The sequence below is a fragment of the Camellia sinensis genome, chromosome 1, assembly GCF_055761805.1.
Source record: "Camellia sinensis isolate YWXY chromosome 1, ASM5576180v1, whole genome shotgun sequence".
NCBI classification, from domain to species: Eukaryota; Viridiplantae; Streptophyta; class Magnoliopsida; order Ericales; family Theaceae; genus Camellia; species Camellia sinensis.
In genome coordinates, this window is record NC_138961.1 from 22,716,447 (window position 1) to 22,735,764 (window position 19,318).

General features: G+C 36.0%; 1 protein-coding gene across 2 annotated transcripts; it reads left to right on the top strand.

Moving 5' to 3' along the window:
• The first annotated feature begins 11,927 nt into the window (after positions 1 to 11,927).
• On the top strand, positions 11,928 to 19,097 carry LOC114285069 (patatin-like protein 6). 2 transcript variants are annotated; one of them, XR_014365875.1, is made up of 4 exons: positions 11,928 to 12,351; positions 12,514 to 13,650; positions 16,668 to 16,996; positions 18,306 to 19,097. XR_014365875.1 is itself a non-coding variant. In XM_028228072.2 (3 exons), exons 2-3 carry the CDS (start codon positions 12,550 to 12,552, stop codon positions 16,935 to 16,937), a joined length of 1,371 nt encoding a protein of 456 aa, XP_028083873.1. In that variant the 5' UTR covers positions 11,928 to 12,351; positions 12,514 to 12,549; the 3' UTR covers positions 16,938 to 17,136. The 2 variants fall into 2 exon arrangements, 1 of the variants encoding a protein (XP_028083873.1); XM_028228072.2 differs by lacking the exon at positions 18,306 to 19,097 and having other exon boundaries at positions 16,668 to 17,136.
• The last annotated feature ends 221 nt before the right edge of the window (positions 19,098 to 19,318 follow it).

Genomic DNA, 19,318 nt, shown 5'->3' on the forward strand with positions numbered 1-19,318 from the left:
CAACCATTGGAAAGCTTACTTCCAGGCTTCATTTTGCACTCAAGAATCTCCCAAGTCCAAGTCCGGGGAGGGAGATGTGGTTGGTTGAAGTCTGGTTGGACCGAATCTGCGCGGCTTCACGGAAAAGGGCATAACTTTTTCTACAAGAGGAATTTTAATGCAAGGTTTGCGCCATTGGAAAGATAACTTCTGGGGCTTCATCCTAGGGGGTGGCCGGCCACTTTTTTCCCTTTGACCTAGCCAGCCGGCTAGGGGAACTGGCCGGCTGGCCACCTGCAGCCAAAATGCCAGGCCGGCCTGCTTCTTCAGGTTGAGTACATTCCAGCTGTGCCTTGGTTTTCCCCCAAAAATATCTATATCCGGGGGACCCTTTTGGAGGAAAAATAAGCCTCATTTCCCTCCAGTTTTGCCTAGACTCTTCTCTCCCTCTCTTGCCTAGATAGTTGGCCTCCCAACTCAAGAGAAAGGGTTACAAGAATTGCTTTGAAGATATAGATACATATCTCTCCATTTCCTTCAACTTTTGGCTCCATTTCTTCATCATCATCAAGCTCTACCACCACCACTCCATTCCAACAGCAAGGGGAGGAATTCCAGCAGCTTAGAGTCATCAAAGTTGGTCCAAGAAGCAACAAAAGCATTGGTCTTCAAGGGTAAGTCCACTTTCCCTCTTTTCTAGCTCATTTTTGCACCATTCCTCTAGCCATCTTGCTTACTGTTTTGAGCTCCGGCCCTAACTGAAAGTGGCCTTCTTTTGAGCTCTTTCTCACTTTTTCTTCAGGGCTCAACCCTGTTTGAGCCCCCCATCTTGCACTTGCTTCAATATCTTCCTTGAATGCTATTTTCTTGCATGCTTTGGCAGCCCATTATGCTTCCATTTTTGGGCGTTTTACAGAACTAAAAATAGTCTTATTTTGAGCCCCTCTTCAACATTGAAGAAGGGCTCATCAGTGTTTGGGACCTCCATGTGCCACTTCATGTTATATCCCCTCTTTGGTCCCCATTTTTGCATGCTTTGGAAGCCCATTGTGCTTCTGTTTTTGGCCTTTTTACAGTACTGAAAATAGTCTTATTTTGGCCCATTCTTCATGTCTCATTAAGGGTCTTTGGCCGTTTGTGGAATATTTTGTAGACTTTGTGTTATAGCCTCTTTTGAGCCTCATTTTGCATTGCATTTCTAGCATGTTTGTATACTGATTTTGGGGCTTCCATAAACTGTAAATGTGCATATTTTTGGTCCCTATTCAATGTTGTATAAGGACATTTTTCAGTTTGGGCTTTTCATATACCACTTGCCTCTTTGGCCACCTTTTGGCCCATTTTCTTGCATAAGAGCTTAGCCATATCTTTGTTTGTTTTTGAGGTTTTTACAGTTCTGTAAATGTGCATATTTTGGGCCCCTGTTTAATGTTGTTGAAGGTCCCTAACCTGTTTGGGGTCAGCAGCTGTGAGTTGCTTCATAACCTCATATTTAGGGCCATTTTTGCATACTAGTTTTGCCCTATTTATGTTTGATGTTTGGCCATGCTTTGAACTGAAAAAATGCTTATTTTGGGGCTGCCTTGCTACTGTCTATTCATTGCATGTCCATATTGTGCATGTTTAGTATAGCTATAGGCCATTTTGGGTGCCAAAATCCATGTTTCGGGACTATTCTGTGCATCGGGTGTGTTTTCGCCTTATTTCGGGGCTGTTTTCCCCACATTTCAGTGCTGAAATTCCATTAGCATGTTTGCATATCATTTTCCATGCCATTGCATTGCGTATGCCATTGACTCGGTTTGCGTGCCCGTGTGCACGCACTTCGAGGCACTTCATTTTCATCCATCGGCATCCTATGTGAGTGTGGCTGAGGCTCTCTCATGTTGGTATAAGCCCATATCATATTTTCATGTCATTTGCATTGCGTATGTCATTGTCTCGGTTTGCGTGCCCGTGTGCACGCATTTCGAGGCGCTTCATTTTCATCCATCGACATCCTATGTGAGTGTGGCTGAGGCTCTCTCATGTTGGTATAAGCCCATATCATATTTTCATGTCATTTGCATTGCGTATGCCATTGCCTCGGTTTGCGTGCCCGTGTGCACACATTTCGAGGCACTTCATTTTCATCCATCGGCATCCTATGTGAGTGTGGCTGAGGCTCTCTCATGTTGGTATAAGCCCATATCATATTTCCATGCTATTGCATTGCGTATGCCATTGCCTCGGTTTGCGTGCCCGTGTGCACGCATTTCGAGGCACTTCATTTTCATCCATCGGCATCCTATGTGAGTGTGGCTGAGGCTCTCTCATGTTGGTATAAGCCCATATCATATTTTCATGTCATTTGCATTGCGTATGCCATTGCCTCGATTTGCGTGCCCGTGTGCACGCATTTCGTGGCACTTCATTTTCATCCATCGGCATCCTATGTGAGTGTGGCTGAGGCTCTCTCATGTTGGTATAAGCCCATATCATATTTTCATGTCATTTGCATTGCGTATGCCATTGCCTCGGTTTGCGTACCCGTGTGCACGCATTTCGAGGCACTTCATTTTCATCCATCGGCATCCTATGTGAGTGTGGTTGAGGCTCTCTCATGTTGGTATAAGCCCATATCATGTTTTCATGTCATTTGCATTGCGTATGCCATTGCCTCGGTTTGCGTGCCCGTGTGCACGCACTTCGAGGCATCTCATTTTCATAGCATTGTGCATGCTAGGCTGTACCTTAGTTGCATTCATGCATGTCATGCATATTGCATTGTGTTCGGAATAGGCGTTAGCCCGGGCGTAGGAAACGAGGTGCGTTTCGTACTCCGAGTGATGGAACGTGTCTCAATTCCCAGTCACCGACACTCCGGATTACCCATGATGGAGTTAGGTTCTTGTTGTGTTTACACGTGCATTCATTCTATATTAAGTTTCACATTTCGACTCCTCTGCCATCATGCATCGATATGCGTGATTGGTGGCACGAGGATCGAGGCATGCATATATCTGTGAAACTACATTGCTATGCCCCTTTCCTGCTCTCTATTGCAGCAAATGAAGAATCAGCAAACTTCCAGAGTTTGGCACGCTTTCCAAGAAAAATCACAAAACAGAGGCTAATTGGGGCATCCCAGTGGATTTCCGCGCAAGGCAGCCCAAACATACAGCATTCATCAGAAGCAAGGCAGTCCCTGGCTTGCACGCCAGTTTTACAGCTTTCTTAGTTAATTTGATTAATTAATTAGGAATTTGTATATTATTTGGACTGTATTATTTGGACTGCAATATTCTTTTATTCGGGAATGTATATTTATTCGGACCCTCTGCGCGAGGGCACAACTGTAATAAGTGTGCGTGTGTGTGTTGTATGCCTTCCAACCCCACGTCTTTCTCCCTTTTATTTACCTGCTTATGATGGTTAGATTAGGGCATATTTCAATTAGCATACAGTATGATAGCAGGTTTGCATTCATTCATCTGTTTTGCATGCACCGGGCTCGGCGCATCATACTAACTGCATTTGTATTTCAATTCCAAGTTAAATACATGTTAGCTGCAGCATTCCATATGCCATGTTTAGAATAGCCGAGCCTGCTATAGTTGCATTTTTGCATGTGTTGCACTAGGCATTTTTGTATACTTAGGATCATGCATGATTTCTAATGTAGTTTCTATTTTGGCTTGGAGTACTCGGTAAGTTCTATGCTTTAGCATCCTTGCATGCGTGTGAGTGACTGCCATGAATAGCATGCTTACCATGAGGCTAATTGCTTATGTGATATAACTGCCTGAGTGCCTGTGGGTGAAGGTTGGGTTATTTGAATTGGAATAATTCATCAAATGTGTGTTTTAAGCCCACTAGATAGTGACAAAATCATGTTTTCTAAGCCCACCCGAGGGTGGCAAATCCACGTCTTAGCCTACCTGCGGGTAGCACCATCAAACCATTTTCAAACAAACAAACATGAAATGTTTTGTTCCAATTCAGGCGACTCAGTCTATACTTGTATGCTGTGCGCATCACATAGTAACCTAGGCTAATAACCGGAATAAGAACATACAATGTTTTCAAAAATAGATATCATGGTTAGTAGAGGCCGGTCTCTGACCGGGCGAGCGGGGGTGCTCACGAAGTGACCTTCCCCAATCGTACCCAAGTTCCCGAGCCGAGGCAACTTTGGTGATGACGGACACGTGGCCTTAGGCAAACGAGTCAGGGTTTCCTAAATTTCCCAAAAATAAAATATTTAGGTGGCGGCTCTGTATCTGGCAAAGCAGTCCATGTTTGGCACTTCTTTCAAAATCTGTTTTCTCAAAACGATTTGCCGGATTTGGACTCTTTGGTTCAGATTTAGAACCGTGACAAATTTGAGAGTCTTGAGCTGTAGTGACCCCAAATGAACGGAACGGGGGCTCGTTCCTCCTGGGGCGTTCGGGGACGTCTACACCTATGTCTCCACATACCCATGATATCAGCTTCTATTAGAAGGGTTGGAATTCAGAAAGATGTTTCTTATTGATGGGACCTCGGCAAACAGTGAAAGTAGGTGCGGTCCTAAGTTATGGGTTCTACAAACAAATCTCAAACCTAAAGCTATGAAGATGAAGATCAAAGGTACAGATTTGGAAAAGATACAAAAAAAAAAAAAACAGAAAACAAATACGAAGTTTCAGAGTCAAGAACAGAGCTGGACTATCAAGAATATGAAGAATACAAAGGGTTGAAGGCCAGGAAATAGTTGCAAGACGTGCAAGAAACACTAAGAACAGTACATGTATTCAGGGCATAAGCAAAAAACAAAATCAACGCATTCAGATGTATGATCTACAAATTGATTACTTAAGTAAAACAGTAGTAAACAAGAAATTCCAGGAAAGATCAAGAACTGGAATAGAAAGAGACAGATGCTTACCAGAAAAAAGGAGGCCGGAAAGGGATTTACCGACGTCCTACGACGGTTGCAAGAGCAGAAGACCGGTGGAAATCTCGCTGGAAGGGGTGAACGGAGAAGGATGCAGAGCTTTGGAAGCTTGAGCAATGGCGGATTTAAAAGAAAGAGTTTTAGAGAGAGAAAAAAACAAGAGAACTCAGATTCAAAAGTGAAGAGACAAAAGAAAGGGGGAAAGATTTTGTCAAAAAATGAAAATGGCGGCAAAAGCAATTAATACGCCTAAAAGAGCGCATACGTCAGACGGCGCATGTAAAGAAGAGATGACTTATGGGCGCGTCACAGGCACGAGCCAGGAAAAAAGAAACGCGTGTCTAAAACGGTTGAATTGAAGTGCATGACAGCTCATGCGCGTAAAAAGTTCCTTAAAAATCTTTGATTTTTTAAGGAAAGTATGTCGGCCAGAAATGAATGATCTCGGCTGTCAAATTTTAAGCCGATTTACTGGAGAAAATACAGATATAGGTTCCATCACCTCAGAATGCCGAGGTAATAGAACCTAGGGGGCAGTTGTGGGGATGTATTTTCTGAATACCAACACGTGGCAAGGTCACGCCGACGTGTCAGCCGAAGTGCCACGTGTCCTGGTTGTGACGCCGAGGTTATCTCGGCGAGGCCGAGGTTATCTCCGATGATATCGGAATCCGAGATAAGCGGATAATGGGTAAGGGGCAAGAGTCCTAGAGTAAAGAGAAGACTTTGCTAAGATAAGGATAAAGTTCTTAGGGAGTTTATCTTTATCTCTTGAGAAATCCAAAGTAAATATAGAATTGGAGTCCATAGAAGTCAAGCTTCTAGTGGGACTAGGATTGAGTAAACTATAAAAAAGAGGCACCCCCGTGGGTCTAAGATATGCAGTTTTATGCTTTGAGTAGTGAATTTAAGCACTTGATTATCTTTGAGAGATATGATGACTTGATCGTCGGAGTGCCCCCGGGTGGAAGAGCCACCGCCGGAGCCTTTTCTTTCTGTTACAGGTTTGCTGAAGCCATCTATTCTGCCGGTGCTCTCTACCTGATTACTAGGCGGGCAGTGTGGTCAGAAAATCACTCACACAGGTCCCAAACATCAAGAGTTAATGAACTAAAAGTTATATTTATAAATATTATAGTAGTTTAAATCTTGTATAAGATTTTCTGAACTAATATATTTTATTTAGTAAAATTAAAAATATTATCAATTTTTTTTAAAATTTTTTTTAAATTAAGAATATTATCAATTTTGTATAGTTGTATTCAGATAATTATTTCGGTAACTGATGAAAAAACAGAGCATGAGATTAAACGTTTTTACCCTTCTACTTATTGGTTTGATTAAACTATCCAATCAAACGGAAAATATTATCAGTTTTTTTTTTAGTTTTAAAACTGAAAATATTATCGGTTTTTTCATTTTTAAAGTTTTTTTCTTTAGTTTTGAACATCAATATTTTATCATCATGCTCCTTTATAGACACAAATTTTTATTTTATTTTTTTTGCAGATAATTTTTTTTGTGAGCGAATTACATTAATAGTCCTTATAATTTGAGATTTGTGTCATTTTATTCCATGACTTTTCAATTATGACACATTTGATCCTGAATTTTGAATTTTATTCCAAATTTGGACAATTGAATATATCATTGCTGAAGGACAAAGTTGTCAATTTGATAAAATATAAACTAATTTGACAAAAATAAAATATTTTTGAATTTTTAAAAATAATTTCTATATACCAAAGATAAAATTATATAAATTTGATAAATTTTTTAGGCATTTATTTTATTTTTACTAAATTAATTTTTATTTTATGTTTGAATAATCATCTTGAAAAGAGAATTGAAAAGAGTTTTCGGACATGTCTCCCTCTCATTAGAACACTAGCCTCTTTTAAGAGTGATGCTCCAGGCCCCCAGCACCCCCACATACCCGGGGGGGGGGGGCAGCAAGAGGAGGACACAAAAAAAAATATATATATATATATATATATATATGGATCAATCAAAAATCACTGGGGTTGGTGGGGGTCTCACTCATTCTTCCTCTTTTAATTAGGAGCTGTGCTTGAGACCCCCAGTCTCCAACCACACCCACCACCCCACACACACATGGGGGTTGGTCATTGGATCAAAAAAAAAAAAAAAAACAGACCAATCACATCCCACTGGGGGCCTGGGGGTCACCCCAGTGGGGATCTGAGGCATTAACCTTTAATTGGCTGCTGTCACAACTGACTTCATTTTTACTCTCTATCTAGGGCTGCAAATGAACCGAACTGTTCATGAATAGGCTCGGCTCGGCTCGTTAAGGGCTCGGCTCGGCTCGGCTCGTTAAGTAAACGAGCCGAGCTCGAGCTCGAATATTAGGCTCGTTTAGTAAACGAGCCGAGCTCGAGCTCGCATAAGCTCGGCTCGTTAAGCTCGACTTGTTTATCTTTATTTGAATTATATAATAAATATATTATATATATATATATTAAATAATATATAAATATACATAAATACATTATTTATATATTAAAAATATATAAATATATATAAATAATAATATAAATACATTTTTTATATATTAAATAATATAAATAATATTTTTTATTTAAATATTTATATTTAAATAATATAAATAATATTAAAAAAAATTATTGAGCCGAGCCGCGCTCGAGTTTCATTCAAATTAACGAGCTGGGTCGAGCTCGAGCCCAGTTCCTTATCGAGCTGAGCTCGAGCTCAATAAACGAGCTTGATAAATAAACGAGCCAAGCTCAAGCTCAACAAAACTCAACTCGGCTCAATTCGTTTGCAGTTCTAATTCTCTCTCAATTTTCTTTATTCCTCAATTTCATCATTTCTAAAAGCTAAGGAAGGTTCAAATTCCACATTTTCTCTAATTATTGGTTCCATGGATACAAGGGCTGTCATGTCTTTTTCTTCTTTTATCCTAACTTTCTCATTTTGCAGTACTCTATTCAATGTGACAAGTTACGACACACGATCCTAAATGTACCCATCCTATAAAGGTCATGAATAAGAAAACATATTATTCTCTTTACATAACTTATTACTTTTAGATAAATAAAAAATCATTCAAAATAAATTATGTGACAAAATTTTGAATATTTTAAATATTTATAATTTATATAATAAGTAGAATAAATAATAATATATATTAATTAATGCATATAATATTACCATAAAAATAATGACTTTATTGATGGTATATATATATATATATATATATTTTTCTTCTTACAAGCCCACTAGCCTAGTCTTACTTCTTTGTTACTACCATAATAGTTGTTTATTTTTAGAAAAATATTTGAGGGCCATAAAATCAGTGGCTCAAATGGTTCGAAACTGTCAAAACGACATCGTTTTGGCTTGTTTTGTACCCAAAATGACGTCGTGTTAACAAATTCGAGCCATTGAAGTCACTGAATTTTGGGTCACCAACTATTGTTGTTACTTTTATCAGGTGGACCACAATTTTTAGTTTTTAATTTTTTTTCAGTGATGGACCATTATGGAATACACAATATTCAGTGAGTACTCATCATCCAAGTAATATTAGGTAGCCGGTGGTGTTGCGGTGCGGTTGCTTGTTGATAGCCCAATTTACCACTTTGTTGACGTGGATAAAAAATCCGCATTAAGGGTGTGATACATGATACCATTAATACTAAGTTATCTCTCAGTAATAATAATATAATGATGTTATATATATATCAATTAATATATTTATTAGTATATTTATACTAATTATGACATTATTATTGATCCCATTTATTATATAAATTTATAAAAATCTCTTAAATTATATCACATTATTAATTGATACATTAATTAATACGTATAATATTATTTATAATAATAAGATAAGACTATAGTGACTTCCATTGCATTGCTAGTACCAACGATTACATTAAATTAGGTACCAACGGTTGCATTACTAGTACAAATTAAGAATAATGTTATATCAATTAGCCCATGTTTGTTTGAGCGGACTGGATTAGTATTCCCATGACTAATAGTTCTATGACTACCAATCCGTTGGATTATGTATCTTATATTAACTAATAGTCAAGTTTCAAATAATTAGTCTGTACTTCAATTGTTTAACCAAATATCGGATTAATAATTTTATTAGACTATTAGTCCAATCCCAAGTTCATGTCCACCTAAACAAACATGGCCTTAGTGTATTAATTGACGATGTGACATAATTAAAAAGTTTTTAATATTTGTAATGAGTGGAATCAATAATAATGTCATAACTAATGTTGATACATTAGTTAATATACTAATTAATGTAAGTAGCACCACTGATAAATTAAATGATGTTAAAAAATAATATTCGCAATTGATTAGATATGATCTTATATGGACAATTACAGGTATTCTTGATTTAAATCATAATTTTGGAAGACAAAAATTTAATAAAGACAAAAGTAAAAAAAAATACATTTTTACATATTTTTTTTAATTTTTGGTTAAATTTTTTATTTAATTTTTTTCACAAATATTTTATTTTTTAGATATATTTAAATTATATTTATTTAAAAATTTAAAATAAAAATAATGAAATAATTTTTAAATTTGAAAACAAAACAAAATATTCTATTTACTCTCTTGCCTAATATTTTATTTTTCCCTCAACTAAAATTGCCAAACGGGGCTGTTTGGTGCCTGACTTTGTTTGTGTTGGGCCCCACACCACAAACCGCAGAAAAAGTAAAATAAAAAATTAATCACTTAAAAATCTTATTTATAAAATTTAATAATTTTTATTTAATAAAATTAAAAATATTATTATTTTTTAAACTAATAATATTATTAATTTTATATAATAATATTCTAAATAATTATTTTACTAACTGATGAAAAAAAATAGAATATGAGATTAAACGTTTTTATCATTTTACTTATTAGTTTGATTAAATAATCCAATAAAATCGAGAATATTATTATTATTTTTTTTCAGTTTTAAAATTAAGAACATTATCAGTTTTTTCATTTTTATTTTTATTTTTTCAAATTTTGCATATCAAATTACCAATGTTCTATCATCATATTTCTTTATAGACACAAAATTTTTAGTTTTGCATAAAAAAATAATTTAATTTTTTCAATGTAATTTTTTTACACAAATTTTTTAAATTTTTTTTATTTAAAAGTTGATATTTTAAAGTTTTGAAAATCAAAATAATTATCAAATTATCACGTTCCTTTATAATTAATTATAAATGATAAATAATTATTATTTGAAGAACAATTTTGATTATTAAAAATTTAATAGGACTTGAGTATTTAAAAAATCTTAATTAAAATTTAATGAAATATAAATTTATAAATGTCCAAAAAATAAAAAATAAAACTTTAACCCGCGCAGATAAAATTCCGCAGTCAGACCGTTGATCGCGGAAAACCACACTATCACCACCATCAATCAATCCCCACCTTCCGTCTCCTAACTGTCAGCGATCCTCTGGTTAATAATCCACCACCATTAATCAAGGTTAAACTCACTTAACCGCAGTTAAGAATGCCACAAATATATAGAAGGAAAATGAGTGAGAGTACTAATTAGTGCTATTATTAATGATGTGATAGCGGGTCCCATCATGAATGATTTGATGTTTTAACCTTGGTGTAGTATTTTTTTTCTTTTTTTATTGAGTGCCATGTCATTAGTGGTCTTTTTAGAGCTCCAAAATTAGTGGTCTCTATCATTGTTGTATATAGAATGTGAGATTTGTTTAAACACACCGGCTTCCCTCCTGTCACAAATCGGAGTGGAGGGTGTTGTTGGATTCATGGAGACTTATCACAGGTTTCGTTTCGATAATCTGAATCGTTCAATGTGTAGAAATCGTCGAGTATTATATGCTTGTAAAAAAATCACGTTGATCGAATATCGATAATTAGGTGATCAAATCAGTTTTGTATAAAAAAAATAGACGGTGAAAAAATAAACGGTTGATAGAAAACTGATCCGATGAGATAACAATTGATATCTGATCAATGTGATTGTTTACAAATATATAGTACTCGACGATTTTTACACATTAAACAGTTCGAATTATCGAAACGAGACTCGTGGTGGGCCTCTATGGACCCAACAACACCCTCCAATTGGAGGAAGCCAGACCCTTGTTTAAAACATAGTTTGTAATTCTATAAATTATAAATATTTTTTTTGTCAAATTTTTTATTTAATAGAATTAAAAAAATAAATAAAATTATTAATTACTCTTTTATATAAAAATAAATTACTTGAATTATTATTTGAAATATTTTTTGTATATTATTAAAAAATATTAATTAATTTAATAATTTATTAATAAATGAATTATTTATTATGTAATTAGAAAAATTAAAAAGATGAGACATAATTTTTAAAATGATATAAGATAATTCATATTTTAAATAAATTATTTTTTGGCCTTGGGATACGAGAGTCCGTTGTGATTAGTAAAAATGACAGAATTAATAGTTTTATTTTGAGTGAGTGACAAGCATAACAGATAAAGAGTACGTTGGTTTGTGAATGGGCAGAACATAGCGAACGTTGTGGTATGAACCAACAAATAATTTTTAGGTATGCTTTCTGTTCAGTTTTTAATCGGATTGGTTTATGTTATTGGATTCGTGAGGGCTCACCTCAGATTCTGTTTTGATAATCTGAATCGTTCAATATGTAGAACTCGTCGAGTACTATAAACTTATAAGAAATCACATTGATCGGATATCAGTAGCTATGTGATCCAATTAGTTTTGTATAAAAAAAGAAGGTGAATAAATTAACGGGACGAAAATCTATTTTGATTACATAGCTATCGATATCCGATCAACGTGATTTTTTTATAGGCATATAGTATTTGACGAGTTCTACATATTGAATGGTTCGGATTATCAAAACGGAATCCGTGATGAATCTCTACAGACCCAATAATATGGTCTAATCCGATTAAAGACTGGACAAAAGTCATGCCTATTTATATTTGTAATTTATCTATATAAATCGATTATCTGTTTCTCCATATATTAATGTTTTTTTTATTAAAACCTAACAAACATGCTCTGCAAAGCGCTCCTTCTTTGGCTTGTTGTTGGGTTAATATCTTGCTTATGTATTTATATATAGGTTTCTCTCTCATATTTGCCTATCTAGAGAGAGAAATAGAGGGAGAATAAGCGAGGGGCCAGCTTGTGATTTTCTCTTATTGTTTCACAGAGTAATGATTGCTGTGCAGTTCCAACCGGAGTTTCCTATGTTGAGATTGAGAGCAATTTGCGCATGAATAGCTTGATCTTTGTCGTTGGAAAAATTCGTGAAACGGTGATGGTGATGATGATGATGAGTGCGTTGTATATCGTCAAGAAATGATATCAAATTCCTTCGGATTTTTTTTTGATTTTTATTATCGAATTTCATTGGCGGGAGTTTCGAGGTAAAGCTTTTTGATTACCGAATTGAGTAAATGTGTAGGTCACATATGCCAAATTGTATAGGCTGTTGGTGTGTATAGAAATTAGTACAAAAATCTTTAAAATCAGAATTTAATGCAAAGCATTAGCCATTAAAGCTGATTCGATTGAAAGCATTGTTACAGAGAGAGCTCTTCTGTTGAAGTTTTTTTTGAAGAGAAATGGCTTGTAATCAACCTGAAATGCAAGAGCCGAGCATCGACACCGATAAGCTGAGTTACGAGATATTCTCAATCCTCGAAAGCAAGTTCCTCTTCGGCTACGACGACCAGAAGCTATGGATTCCCAAGCAGATCCCTCCGGCGATCGAACCGAAGTCTGAACTACCGACTCCAATTGAAGCCGATAATGGAGTCCAAGCAATCAAAAACCAGAGAGGAAAAATTTGTATACTCAGCATCGACGGCGGTCGAATGCGAAACATTCTATCTGGAAAAGCCCTAGCCTACCTCGAAAATGCGATAAGAACAAAATCGGGAAATCCAGAAGCTAGAATCGCCGATTACTTCGATATCGCCGCCGGCGCCGGAGTCGGAGGGATTTTCACCGCGATGCTGTTTGGAACGAAGGATCACAGCCGTCCGATTTTCCAAGCCAACGACACGTGGAAGTTCCTGGCTACGCAGGGTAACAGTTTCTACCGATCATCGGCCGGTTCAGGTTCCGGAGGCGGAAAAATGATCAAGAAGATCTTCCGCGGTGGTTCTGGTTCAGCAACGGCCGGTTTAGAGAAAGCGATGAAAGAGTTGTTTACCGGTTTAACATTGAAAGACACGTTGAAACCGGTTTTGATACCATGTTACGATCTCTCAAGCTCGGCCTCTTTTGTGTTCTCTCGAGCCGATGCTTTGGAATCAGACAGTTTCGATTTCCGGCTCTGGGAGGTTTGCCGGGCCACGTCGGCCGAACCGGCGGTTTTCGAACCGGTTTCGATGCAATCGGTCGACGGCCAGACTCGGTGCGTGGCGGTCGACGGCGGTTTGGCGATGAGCAACCCTACTGCGGCGGCGATTACGCACGTGCTTCACAACAAGCAGGAGTTTCCGTTCGTGCGAGGAGTCGAGGACCTTTTGGTACTTTCACTTGGCACCGGTCAGCTCCTTGAGGGAAGCTATGACTACGACCAAGTCAAGCGGTGGAAGGCTAAGGACTGGGCTCGACCCATGGTTCGAATCTCCGGCGACGGCTCAGCCGACTTGGTGGACCATGCTGTCGCCATGGCCTTCGGTCAAAGCTGTAGCAGTAACTACGTGCGCATTCAGGTACCTCCTTTCTCTAAAATAAGCAGTATGCGTTATACACTGAGGTAATGCTATCTCTATGCCCAGTGCAATTTAGTGCGATTTGAAATTAAAATTATAAATCAAATGACAAATTTACAAATAATTAAATCGTAGTTGGGATGGTTTCAATTCGGTAATTAATTTAAGGATAATCTTAAACAATTATCAAGTTTTTACAGAATTTATAACATTAATTTAGATAATATTTTTCATATATATATATAACATTAATTTATAATAAATTTTATATTTTAAATATTTTTTATATTGATTTTTATTTTTATATGTATTAACTATAGTGAAAGTAGATTATAATTTTTAAATCACGAATTAAATTAATTCGTGGTTAGCGAACGAATCTGTGCGCGATTTTAACCGATTAAGTGATATTACATATCTATTGATATTTACATATATTTGTGTTTGTGCCTGTATATCTATTGGTACTTTTGAGTACGTAAGAGACATTGTTTTGGCCAGGCTGGTGCTTGTGAAGAGGGGTTTGTCTTTTGCTTTTGGGGGATGGGGATGGTGATGTTTGTGTTCTAAGTGCGCTGGTGTTTTTGGGTTCATGCAATTAACTGAGGGTCTTTGGACACTGTACGTTTGGCTGGCCTACTTTAACGAGGCCATTGGGTTAAGCAATTTTTGTGCTTATGCGTGTGTTGGCCAGGCATATGCACTAGCTGATGATGCCCGGAAAAGCAATGGGGCTCATCTTGATGCTTTGGATGCTCTGTTTTTGTTACTATGTCAACATGTGAACTTCGGTTGGCTCCATTATCTGTATTTTCATCCATGGCATGTTTGTCAAACTTACCTACCTACTCACCTCGAAGTGTTTATCCTTTCTGGTAAAATTTTCAGTTATCATTGAGCTACCTGATACTATCGGAAAAGTTTTCGGTTTCACTTTCCACCGTCATTTTTTGGTGGGTAATGATAATGCAAAAGAACACATTTTTTTTAGAGATGTGGAAGGTAAAGAAAGAGAGTTGTGGAAGCATCAAAAATCAACTGGGGCATTAGGCTAACCCTTTTTTAATTTGTGAATTATTGCTTTCTTAAGAGAAAGAAAAAGAACACGGAAATAGGTAAATTACACTCACATCCCGCGAGATTTGAAGAAAATCATAATTACAATGAATCCTTTTTAGTAAGACTAAAGTACCAAAATTAAATATAAATATATATTTTTGTGGAAAAGATATAACCATATCCTTTTGTATTTGTACGACTAACAAATTATTAATAAAAAAATAAGCTTAATTGCTATGTGAATTCAACTTCAAAGGAGATCATTGCAATTATATCAACATTGTGGGGCTAATTATATTTTTTTCCCAAACATTAAGGGAGGTGAGTGAAATTTATCCAAAAAAATACTATGGCCAACTTATTTTGATTGTTCTGTGGACCATCTTCATTCACAAACTTGTATTAGCAAAGTAATGTGATGGATGAACATAAGAACAAAATCCATTTAAGTCAAATAATCTCCTTTTTCTTCATATATATAAATATATGCTATTTGATGGCCAAATCAGGCCAATTTATTTATTTTATATATATTTTAACAAAAAAAAAAAAAATTAGTGGTAGCATTTTTGAACAGTAATATTACATACCTAAAAAAATTAATTAAAAAAACACATCTACCAGCCACATTATTTTGGGCACTCATTCTGCCAGCTGTCTGCCAAACATTTCACATTCAAGGTGTTTTTAGGGGTAAAATTTCATGTGGATAGCATTTTTCATTTCTGAAACAAGTAGGTGGTTATTGTTGAAAAACTGGGATTTACATTGTCTACCATAAAAAATAAAACACAAAAAGATTTACTGAAAGTGGGATACTCTACACTGGTTTTAAAATGACAGTCCGGTGTTTATATGTACCAGCTAATGGGGGTGGTGTGGTTTCCATTATTAGCTTCTTGTTGTCGTCATGAGCACTGATTATGTGTGCTGGCAATGGACCAGTGCATTGGTCTCTGGCTCTGGTTTTACTATTCTTGTAGAGTGTACTGCCTTACGTTAGGTAACCCAACTTATGTACAAAGATGGGGCTTTTCTACCTTTTGTTGATTTGGGCCTCTTTTTCCCATTGAAAGAAATAAATGAGAAGGTTTACTTTCCCTCTCACATTTCGAGTTTTTATTGGTGTTCTCATCTTTATTATGTGGTCTTCTCATCTTTAGAATTTTTTAGCAGTCATACTTTGGAGTGCATTCTTTTCAATGGAGTATATATAAGAACTTGAGAAGGAAGCACTGTCATGAAAACAAATTTACACCAAACACTACTAAATGTTTCATTCCATACATTTGGTCCCTGCCAATATATTGAAATTGAAAAAATATTTCTGTCTAGAAGCCTCACCTCTAGATGGAAGAGTAAGTATTGGATGAAGAACAATATTGGTGGAGGATGACAACATCTATTGAGAAAAAAGAGGATAGTGAAAATAATTCTTCGTTGCTATCAAGATTTAAGGTAGTAAGTTTTCTGAGTTGTTCATTTAAAATACGAATATTTCTAGATACTAAGAAAATTCACTCGGATTTTTTGCATGAAAGTGAATTGTAAGGTTGTAGATTTAAAGTTAGCGTGTTGTGGGCCATAGGGAAAATGAATTTTGTCAACATATTTGGATTCTGGGTATGCAGCACAATTGTTTAAAATGCATTAGTAGCATCCAAGCATATATATACATATTATTCTGTTTTCTCATGGACCAAACGAATTCTAGTGATACCAAATTAAGATTGCAATGCAAGAAAAATTGACAACTCTCCTAGTCTTAAATTTTTGATAGTGCACTGTGGTGTATTGATATGTTCTTTTCACGGTTACATTGAGTTGGTCTTTTAGTTTTAGGCCTTAAAAATTAGTATTGCATATTAATCTTGTAAGAGTAGTGTTTGAAGTGTTTAATTGGATGAATAGTCCTCTAAAGCACTTTTCTCTTTTTGATCTCCCATTTTGCATGACAGGCAAATGGATCCAGCTTGGGACGATGTGGGCCCAATATTGACTCGGACCCTAGTCCTAGCAATGTAAAGATGCTTGTGGGAATTGCCGATGAAATGCTGAAACAGAAAAATGTTGAATCGGTGCTCTTTGGCGGAAAGAAGATCACAGAACAAAGCAATTTCGAGAAACTTGACTGGTTTGCTGGAGAGCTTGTGCTGGAGCATCAGAGGAGGAGCTGCAGAATCGCCCCCACTGTTGCATTCAAGCAAGCTGCCCCAAGATCAACATAGACAACTCTCAACCATAAAAAAAGAAAAAAAAAAAAAGAAAAAAAAGAAAAAAAAAATTGGTACGCATTCTTTTTTATCTAATTTTTATATAGATGCAATCATTTCATAATTGTCACATTACTAATCCTGCTGATTTGAATTCGGACCAGCTCAACTTTCATAATTGTAAAAAGTCAATGAACCAATTTATTTTTTAAAATTCTTTTTTTCTTGTGATCTCTTTAGAAATAGTCTTTAGACATAGATTTTGTGAATCATGTTCATGAGAAGATGTTGGTATTATCTGCTTCTGTAGGTGGGCTCGTGTTGTCATTTTCCTTTTGTTTCATAGATCAAACCTTATAACAACCAGTTGCTTGTTGTAATTGTTAGGAAGAAGCCCACCTTGTTGTCGGTCTACCGACACTGATTCTTGGAAAAGAATGAGGGCAATTTAGTCATTTGATGAGAGAACACATTGTGGTACCCAAGGAGACCTGTCCTTTAACCCTTGTAAGGAGGGAAGTGTTCTGTGATCACATTATTGTGTTTGTCTGCTTGAGCAAGCTGATTGCTCTTTCAGCTTAAACTGACAACTGTTTGAATGAAGAATTACTCCCTGAACAGGTGGTGGCTGTAGGAGTTGACACGTCAGTGCAGCCTCTTGACCTTTCCTAATTTAACATCCTAAATTGTCCTCAGCAAAAAAATTATTGAATCCTAGGGTAGTGAATAAGATGAGGATTAATTTAATGAGCCTAGTTTTGCTCTGTACTTAATGTTTTAAAATGTGTCAATTTATATTAATTCTTTGTTGTTTCCCATTATGCCTCCTATTCCACTTTTTGGTACAATTTATGGGGGTGGTTATGATTTTTCAACTTTTTAAAAGCTTGTACCAAAGTGTTTTGTGTAGTTACATTTTATGAGGGGGGAAAAATGACTGAAATTAGCTAAAGAAGACTAATTTCTGAGAAACTTGTGTGCTTAAATTATTGCTTTTAGCTTGTAATAAGTATGAACCAAACTAGGAAATTATGGACCAAATTCTTCAAAAAAAGAGAGGCACTGTGTAGAGAACTGTGGTTGGATAAAGAAATGCAAACCTAATTGTCCAATCTCAATAACAATTAGGTCCTATTCCCAACCAAACGGAATGGGTCAAAGAAAGATTATGTTAAAAAGAAGAGAAAGTAAAAAAAATCATGCTCTCAAACATACTTTTTTACCATTGTTGCTTTTTAGTAAATTCCCTCTAGCTAATAGTATGGCCTATTGAAAGTTTTGGGTTAATAGGCAGGCATGGATTCTCTCTCTCTCTCTCTCTCTCTTTAAAAAAAAATTCTTGGTAATATTTTATTTATTTATTTATTTTGTGTGTAAATGCAGGAAAGGAAAAAACAGAAAATAAGGAAGAGGGAAAGTAAGATAGCAACTTTTACTTTTGAAAGAGAAGGTAGGAAGAGAAGAGGGAGGTTGGAGGAGAATTGAAAGAAAAAAGGACATTCAATTGTAAAAAAAAGGGTTTTTGATGATCTAAATAGGATTTTTTTTGCCTGCCAGAGGACAGGCATTGTGGTGTCCACACCACTTTCTACCATGACAGAGACCCAAGAAAAGCCCATTGAATGTGTGTACACTTTCAAGGTCAAACATGAATCACATTCTAATTAATCCCTTTGATTCCAAATGAAATCTTACTAGTGGGAAAACATTATTCTTTCCTCCTCATTTCCTCCTTTCCCTACCATTTTTCTCATCCTAGTTCTCTAGAAACTTGTTTGTTGGGTGGTGGATATTTTGTGAAGAACACCAAATTGTAGCCAAAATTCCTTGTTTGACCTTCTGCAATTTTTTTTTTCTTTCTTTCATTATAGATTGTAGTGGTGGAGATTAGAGAAGGAATTTGAACAACCGATCATATCTCCTTATTAGTGCTTAGAATGGGATTGATGGATGGTAGTACAAATATGGGGACTTGGGTGTGGGACCCCTTGTATGTAAGAGAGATTTTTTATCTTTCTTTATTGGACCTGTATTTTTTTTTTGTTTGGGTGAATATCTTGAACTTGTATTTTCATTTTCTTATATGATTGTTTGGATAGAAAAAATTTGGAACCTTTTGTTGTTCATTTGTATACTTTTTTGCATTGTATATGAGTGGTGGTAGGTGGCAGTTAATGTCGTTTTCTTCTTGTGCTTTTTTTTGACTTGTTTTTGTTGTGCTTTGTTGAATGGGAGGATGGTGGGATGGGTTGGAAATTTCTCAATGGAATATGTTAACGGCACTTCTCAAATTACATAAATTATCCACAATATATTCACATCATAGGTCCCATTGTGCGTGACGGGGTGGGGGTTTACAAAAGTCATGTGAACATCTGAGTTTTTTTTTTTTTTTT

Coding starts and splice junctions, on each gene's coding strand:
- LOC114285069 (XM_028228072.2), top strand. CDS start 12,550: ATGGCTTGTAATCAACCTGAAATGCAAGAGCCGAGCATCGACACCGAT. Junction 13,651..16,667: donor GTAACTACGTGCGCATTCAG/GTACCTCCTTTC, acceptor TTTGCATGACAG/GCAAATGGATCCAGCTTGGG.